General features: G+C 37.7%; 1 protein-coding gene across 3 annotated transcripts in view; it reads left to right on the top strand.

The window, feature by feature from the left end:
- zgc:56235 (uncharacterized protein LOC393186 homolog) overlaps positions 1-8921 on the top strand; it is a 61207-nt gene that overhangs the window by 43417 nt on the left and 8869 nt on the right. For all 3 annotated transcript variants that reach the window (XM_037979292.1, XM_017435060.3, XM_017435061.3), the window contains 2 exons: positions 4631-4783; positions 4867-4919. In XM_037979292.1, coding sequence (XP_037835220.1) covers positions 4631-4783; positions 4867-4919 — 206 coding nt within the window. The remainder of the gene's footprint in view (positions 1-4630; positions 4784-4866; positions 4920-8921) is intronic.

An 8921-nucleotide genomic window follows, 5' to 3' on the forward strand; every position in this document is an offset into this window, starting at 1 on the left:
ATCTCAGTCCAGAAATGTGCAGTTCTAGGCACAGCCAAGATACTGCGCAGAACCCTCAAGCTCCCAGGCCTCTGGTAGAGGACCCGAGCTCAGAGGATGAAACAAAGACCACCCGCGGAGGGTGAGAAGGGAATTTTTTATATATATATATGAAATGATGAAAATATTACGGGCAGAGTGGCTTAGTTTTTTTTTTAAATCTTTTTAATTTGAGGTTTTTATTTGGTAGCATAAAGATTTGCTTGATGCGGTGAAGTAACGGAGTACGGTTCTGTTCCGATTGCCATCCTCGTACTCCTGTACTCCGTAGTACGCTCTTTCAGCTGTACATACCAAGAACGTACTTGCCAAGACTACAAGAACGTACTTACGTACTTGGGTATTGAGAACCGGCCCCAGTTTCTCTTTTGTCGCTATCTTCTGTTTTCTTGTGTTGCTAGGATACAATCAGCTGTTGCCATTAACAGCTGTTCGCCATTGTTTGTTCAATAAAAACTGAAAACAAAATGTTCAACAAAAACATTGGAGCCTCCATTATGATTTCAGAAGCTTTCACTATGTAACAATTATTATTATTATTACGTATTTATTATTATATGTGCTGCAATGTAAAAAGTTAAACATTTTCTTCTAAAATGTAGTTGGGTAAAAGTTGAATGTGAAAGTGAATATACCAAAAGTAAAAAAAAAAAAACTCAAGTACTTAAAGTACTTTGTACTTGAGTAATCCTTAGCTACATTCCATCAAAAACTTACTTTTTCTAAATGAATTCAGCTTAGTAGGCTGAGCTAAAGAGATTTTTCAACCACAAATTACAAGTAACTTACTAAAAGCGAGTGTTAATAGCAATTTAAAAACTGATTTAAGTCAATTTACTATTTTTAATTAAATACCATGTTTGCATTTACAGTGTAGGGGTGAACCAGTTGCAGTAGTGGTGATCCGTCTGTACAAAGGCTCACAAACAAAAAATTAATTCCCAGTTAAAGCTACTGCAATACAAATGGTTAATGCAAGTCTATGTTACACCAGTCAATATGTCAGACATATGCACAAAATGTTCACAAGAAAAGGGAACACTATTTCTTTAAATCTGGGAATGCATGGAAGTTAAAATGTTTTGGAAATAAATAAAACAATCTATAGAACATCTTTTAAGATCTTTTAATATCTTTTGTATTATAAGAAAATGGAAGCGTCTGGGAACGACAGCAACTCAGCCACAAAGTGGTAGGCCATGTAAACTGACGGAGCGGGGTCACAGCAGATGCTGAAGCTTATAGTGCAAAGAGGTTGCCAACTTTCTGCAGAGTCAATCACTACAGACCTCCAAACTTCATGTGGCCTTCAGATTAGCTCAAAAACAGTGCTCAGAGAGCTTCATGGAATGTGTTTCCATGGCCGAGCAGCTGCATCCAAGCCATACATCACCAAGTGCAATGCAAAGCGTCAGATGCAGTGGTGTAAAGCACGCCGCCACTGGACTCTAGAGCAGTGGAGGCACATTCTCTGCAGTGACGAATTGTGCTTCTCCATCTGGCAATCTGATAGATGGGTCTGGGTTTGGCGGTTGTCAGGAGAGCAGTACTTGTCTGACTGCATTGTGCCAAGTCTAAGGTTTGGTGGAAGGGGGATTACAGTGTGGGGTTGTTTTTCAGGAGCTGGGCTTGGCCCCTTAGTTCCAGTGAAAGGAACTCTGACTGCTTCAGCATACCAAGACATTTTGAACAATTCCATGCTCCCAACTTTGTGGGAACAGTTTGGGATGGCCCCTTCCTGTTCCAACATGACTGCACACCAGGACACAAAGCAAAGTCTGTAAAGACATGGATGAGCGAGTTTGGTGTGGTATATGGGGATTATGGTGCACTTTTGGTTAATGACAAAATGGCATGCAATATTTTAGTTGAAGCAGTCTTTGGTGCGGTTTATTACTCCCACTGCAGCAGAACTTAGACAGCTTATTTCAGTCCTTCACAACAAGTGTCTCAAATATGTCTTTATTGACAGTGAGGAACAGAGCTGCTGTAAATGTAGTTTACTAATCTTGGATGTTGAAGGTCTGTTAGTCTGACAGTTTTGTTCTAAAATATTTTATGACATTTGATACCAGAGATCATTGTGTTTTGGGATCTGTATCTGTAGTGGAGATGGCAGTCATTATAATAAAATGGAATAATTGTTAGAAGCAAGTCTGTATTAGATGAGACTGCCTTCATGTGGGAAAAAAGTTGAGACTCCCCCTCTCATATTGTCACTGAATAATTAAAAATAATTTCCACACTGAACACAATGCGGGACAGTCTTAGTAAATCCTAATCAGGTTTTCCTTTCCCTATTTTTATGTTGCTTGAAGGAAACATAAAATAAAAACAATATTTATGGTTTAAGATGCATTTATGAAACTTGATGTTTGCAAAGGTTTTTTGCAAACTGTAAATTTGAGATCTTCAAATCATAACTCAAATAAGCCTTGAAATTCATAGGTTGGTAAGCTGGATCTGAAAATAAATTCAGACCAGTTATGAAACAGACGGATTAAACAGAAAACATTTGATTTAATCATTCTAGAAATGTGACTTTCCAGTTTGTTTGTTTTTTGTGTGTAGAGGTTTCAGTTAGAAAGAATGATGAAAAATCTGAGAAACAATGATTAAAATGTTTCTTTAAGTTAGTGGTGAATAAAATTTGCTTAAAGGTCAGAATTTTTCGAATTGGACAGTGTGGGGTCAGTCTTTGATTAGTCATCTTTCTGGTAATTAAGACTGGTTTATTGCATGTATTAAATTATTAAAGGCCTAGCATTCCTTGAACGAATATCATACCCCCACAAAATTTTTAATTCACTATTTTACAAGATATATTGATGCTTGAACTATGTGTTGAGGATGACTCTCATTGTCATATAAACTTTAACTAATCTGTATTTTTGAGTAAGTTAGCCATTTTTGTGTTTGAAAAGTTAGAGTAGCTATGGCATCGATCTTGAATTGGGTTGGCTTCGCATTACAATCAGTTGTAGATGTACATTCAATGATTACTTTCTGAAAGTTTCATCAAAATCTTTCCAGTGGTTGTCAATATATTTTGCTGACAAATGGACAGAGTTGACTCCCAGTAGTTAGTGGTAAAGTTTTAACAGATCTTGCTCGATCAGTTAGTACTTGGAGCATGTATTGGGAATCATTATCAGCTATTAACTAACAAATTGTAGCTCAATATTTGTTAAATTGACTGAATTACAGCAACTTTATTTTTGCTAAGGTCACTTAGCTGTGGCCGCTTTCTTGAATCGAATTGACTGCAAAAGTTAATCAGTTGTAGATGTTCATCCAAGGTTTACTTTCTGAGAATTTATATAAATTTCATCCAGTGAATATATCTGCAAAAAGTTTGTTTTGGTAAATGTTTCAGTCTGGTTTTAAAATCTATACGACATAAGCTTTAGAAAACTGGAAAAGTTCAAAGTTTAATTATTTTGTAATTCTGTCAAACTTTTTATTTTTATTTTTAATCACAATTTCATGTTCTTGTTTTTTTGGTCCTTTTCTTTTTCATCTCGTGTGTCACCTGTGTCTTGCATGAATTATTAGGGGTGTCTAGTTGTCTGGATTTAGCTGTATAGTTTGATATGTTTGTTGCTACATTATTTTATGAACAATTCCATTGATAAAACGTGTTGAGTTTCATCATTTTTCATTTCTTGTTGTCTGTCTGTCTATCTGTCTGTCTATCTATCTACAGTGGGGCAAAAAAGTATTTAGTCAGTCACTGATTGTGCAAGTTCTCCTACTTAGAAAGATGACAGATGTCTGTAATTTATAATAGGTACACTTCAACTATGAAAGACAAAATGAGGAAAAAAATCCAGGAAATCACATTGTAGAAGGATTTTCTCAAAACACAACACTGGGACATTTCAAACCTAATAAGACTCTCAGACAGAGGCTGGTTCAACCTAGGGATAAAATACCCAAACACAAACCTAGTGGTGTGGTGTATGACGTCAGTGCAGCAAGGAATGTCCAGATCTCTACATTGTAGAAACCAAACAGCATGACTCAACACAGGAGAACCATTCAGCTGAGCACCTGCACTTCAGGATAAGAGACACTCTTTTGAGGACCAAATTGTTCATATTTTGGTCAGAGAAGACAGATAGTTTGAGAGGGGGGTGAAGAAAGCCATTTACATGAAATGAGAGAAACCAACTTTCAACAGAAGAGGTAGTCTCAGATTTCAGTTCTCAAACACCTACAATAGAGTATTAAACCTGATACCCAGTTATTTTCACTCTAATCAACACCTTCAGTCATGTGAACAAAGTGGCTCATTTGTGAGCCACGCAATCAAAGACCCTAACGAGCCTCTATTGTGAGGAGAGTGAGTGTAATCTGCATATGAATCTAGTTTACATAACATCTCAGCTTTAAAAGCTTGAACTCCACACTCTCTTTTTTAAATTGATAAAGCAAAACGTCTTCCTCTACAGAGTAGAACTCTAGTTGTTTTTGGTTTTTTAACCCTTTTTGGTCATACATATATGCACACATACATACACACACAAACTTACATACTTGCATAAAACTCAGCCCCCTAACAGTCAGGTATGTTTTTGCTCGTCTGCAGGAGTTTAACACAGCTGGCTCCAGTAACATCGATACAGGGAAGGCTTCCGGTAATCTAGAAACCAAATACAAGATGAAGGAGCTTGGCCTGAGCGTCAGCCAGAAGTGGAATACAGACAACACGCTGACTACTGAGGTCACTGTGGAGGACCAGGTGTGTCTTTGCTTTAAACAATTTTTATACATATGAACATATCCTGGGTTAAACATGCTGACATTGTTTTTATTTACGTGCAGCTCGCTCAGGGACTGAAGGTTGGATTGGATACGTCTTTTGTACCAAACACAGGGTGAGACTACGTTTATTTGTGGAGATGATTTGACTTGTTTTTCCAAATGGATGATGTAAAATGGTACAGGCTGTTAGGTCACTAGGTCACTACTGTTAGGTCCCTTTATGACCGGTGTCAGAGCTTGGTCCGCATTGCCAGCAGTAAGTCGGATTCGTTTCCAGTGAGAGTTGGACTCCGCCAAGGTTGCCATTTGTCACCGATTCTGTTCATAACGTTTATGCACAGAATTTCTAGGCACAGCCAAGGTGTTGAGGGGATCCGTTTTGGTGGCCTTAGGATTGCGTCTATGCTTTTTTCAGATGATGTGGTCCTATTGGCTTCATCAGACCGTGATCTACAGCTTTCGCTGGAGCGGTTCACAGCCGAGTGTGAAACGGCCGGGATGAGGATCAGTGCCTCCAAATCCGAGCCCATGGTCTTAAGCCAGAAAAGGGTAGAGTGCGTCCTCTGGGTCTCCCTGAGAGATAGGGTGAGAAGCTTGGTCATCCGGAAGGGACTCAGAGTAGAGCCCCTGCTCCTCCATGTCGAGAGGAGCCAGTTGAGGTGGCTCGGGCATCTGGTGAGGATGCCTCCTGGACGCCTCCCTGGTGAGGTGTTCTGGGCACGTCCCACCGGGAGGAGGCCCAGAGGAAGACCCAGGACACGCTGGAGGGACTACGTTTCTTGGCTGGCCTGGGAACGCCTTGGGATTCCCCCAGAGGAGCTGGCCCAAGTGGTTGGGGAGAGGGAAGTCTGGGTCTCCCTGCTTAGGCTGCTATCCCAACGACCCGACCCCGGATAAGCGGAAGAAGATGGATGGATGGTGTAAAATGGGAGGGTCTGTAGGCACCTTACAATTCAATTACATTTCCAAGAGCTGCGATTTAATTATTAATCAATGCATTTCAGTTATCTTAAATGACTGTGGCTTATTTGAAATTTACACTGATTAATTTTTTTTGTGTCTAATAATTGGTACACAATAACAAGAAAAAAACCCTGTTACTTAGGCTGATGAACAACAATCAGAATAGATGTTAATTTAACATTTCAAATGGCAAAGGAAAGCTGATGTGATTAGCATCATGTTTATCAGTGAAAATTTAAACGTAAATTAGAAGTCATTGCTAAAGACAATCATGTAATGACTTCAACTATTACTTCAGTGATTCTTGAGATAAGGGACAAAATGGGTTCAAATTTTCCCCCAAAATAATGTAATTATTACTAATGCTTATGTATTCAAATATAACAAATAATGTTTTAGAAATGTAAACATGTTAAGGTACAGGCTCCCAGTTGCAACATTTTTTTGAAAATTACGTGTTTACTGGACCTGAACTAGAACTTTGTCAACAACATCAGACAGAAATGTGTTGTTTTTAAATTAATCATACCACCTTTAAAAAATTTTTTAAATCTGTATTTAATTACTCCTGTTCAAATTATACAAAATAATCAATTCTGGATTTAATGACCATAATAAACAGTGGAATTTAGAAGTAAAAAAACATGCACCAAATTTATAAATTCACCAGTTTTACAGGCAAATGCTTCTCAAGAAACAAAACAAATACCATTTAAAACTAAAAGCAACATAAAGTCTATCTGACAGAGTTGACAACACTATGGAGGTGACACAGAACTGACTGTGGTCACAAACTTGTAAGTAAAAAGAAAACACTTCACTTGAAATGACAAATAGTGTGTCTCTCTCTTTTGCCAATTTATGAATTTTGTCTTCTAGTGCTTTGATCTGTCTTGAATGGCTTTTCCTACTTTTACATCTGTCCCTCTACCCTGCTGCTCACTGCTTACTGCGCCTTGGCTCCTCAAAATTAGAACCTACAGGACTCTGGTGGGGTATCTACAATTTGCTGGCCTTACTGTGCTCTTTTTCTGTGTTCTCTTGACTCCTTCTGTTTTTGCTTCCAAAATCTTCTTTTACACCTCTTATCTCTTTCTCCCAGATCATTGATATTTTTTATTTTTCCTTCCTCCACTCTTTCTCCATCTTCTCCTTTCTTTTCTTATAAACTCTTCCTTCAGCTCAGTCTGGCTATTAACTTTTTCTCTCCTTCTTTTCTGCTCCTCCATTGATAACTTTTCTCTGGCCATTCTAGCCTGAAATACATGCCATTCTGTAATCAGTTTACTGTTTGTCATGGGATAGGCATACACTTTCCTCTAGATATAAACCATATATTAAATAATATTGAAGGAGTAATAAAATCATATTCAATTTAAACCATAAAGCTATACAACAAGTTGCTGAAAATAAACAGAAAATTATTTAAAAAGTAATACTTGATGAATGTGAAGTAATGAAATTTATGTAAAATAAGTCAGTTGCACTCTTAAGTGAGATTTGTCAGCACTGTCACTGAGAGAGTTAACACAGTCAAGTTAAAAACCCTGATGGTGTTGACATCTTACAAAGTTGACAGAATGCCATACTACCTCCATTTATATGATGTTATTCAGAAAGAGGCCATTTTGTATATCATCAGTTCCTTGAAATCTTTACAATATACCAAAATTAAGCAATTATTTCACAAAATTTTGTAAATTGTCACTTATGGTGTTGACACAGTATGGTTGTGTCATACAACTTGGGAATAAAAAGAAAGAAAAAACTAAACAGTAGCAGAGCTTACCAGAGCTAGCTAGCCCTCCTAGCAAAAAGAAAGAAAAGGGAATTGTTCAAGGGTAGTGATGGGAACGGCAGCTCTTTTGAGTGAACTATATCACTAGACTCAGTTCATTAAAATGATTCACCAAATCCTTCAGTTCACACAGTTTATCAGTTAGTTAGTTAAATAGTTTAGTTTATTTCTTTTGTGCCATACACCATGAAAGGTGCCCATCCCCCATGAGCTTAAAAGACACAAACAAAATTTCAAAGATGCAGCCAGAGACCAACATCAACATCCTTCAAACCTCTAGCACAGTACTAAGCAAACAAATCACTCATTGACGGCAGTTCGTTGTTTCTGCACATGCGCGAATCAGCAGTACATACACTGAACGAATCACTTCTCGGTGGCGGCAGTACATTGTTTCTGCACATGCAAAAATCAGCAGTACGTTTACTGAAAAAAACCCTCCCCGCCTGCACGCCGCACGCTGCTGTGTCGTTTAGATTTACGTAATGAGTCACAGAATGCGAAAGTTCCACTCCCGCTGAACTCAATTGAGCTATGTTTTTTTCTTTTATTTATTTTTTATTTCTTATTTATTTATTTCTCAACTGAACTAAGTAAGGAACGAATCAGTGAATAAAGTGATTTGGTTCAGTTTGTTCACTCAACAGATTTGTTCATTTGAACGAATCGTTCATGTACGACAACATAAGTCAAGTGGTCCTCAGAGTTTTTGATGCCCCCCAATAATGTCTGATTTTTTTCACTCTTAGTTAGCCTTCTGGTACCTTAAGTTTAGTCTATGTTAGCTTGTATCATCTCTGATCTGTTCAGCCGAGGTTTTTAAATCCTAGTTTAGTTTATGTTAGCTTATTATCAGTTTATTATATCTTAGTTTGGTTTTCCTCAGTTTATCTTTAGTATGACTTGTTTTAGATAAGTTTATTTTAGATTGTATTTTATATCTTAGTTTCTAGCTTGGTTTTTTTATCTGTTTATTTTACTTTGCTATTATTGTGTTTATTTTCATGATGACTTTCAGGGTTTCCTCTAAATGTAACTGATCGTGGCGCATCACCATGGTAAAATAAAGGCCGCCACACTTTCAGAATAAAGGTGTGTGTGTGTGTGTCTATATATATATATATATATATATATATATATATATATATTTATCCTGGCATAAATAGCAGAGGAGCCAAACACCAACTCCTTATAGACGACACAGTCACCCGAGACTGCAAAACCCGACACACCAACCTGTGCACGGCTTGGATTGATTACAAGAAAGCCTACGACTCAATGCCACACACTTGGATCATTGAATGCTTAGAGATGTACAACATCAGCAGGACTCTAAGAGCCTTCATTGCAAACT

Source organism: Kryptolebias marmoratus, linkage group LG14 (assembly GCF_001649575.2).
Source record: "Kryptolebias marmoratus isolate JLee-2015 linkage group LG14, ASM164957v2, whole genome shotgun sequence".
In the NCBI taxonomy this organism is placed as follows: Eukaryota; Metazoa; Chordata; class Actinopteri; order Cyprinodontiformes; family Rivulidae; genus Kryptolebias; species Kryptolebias marmoratus.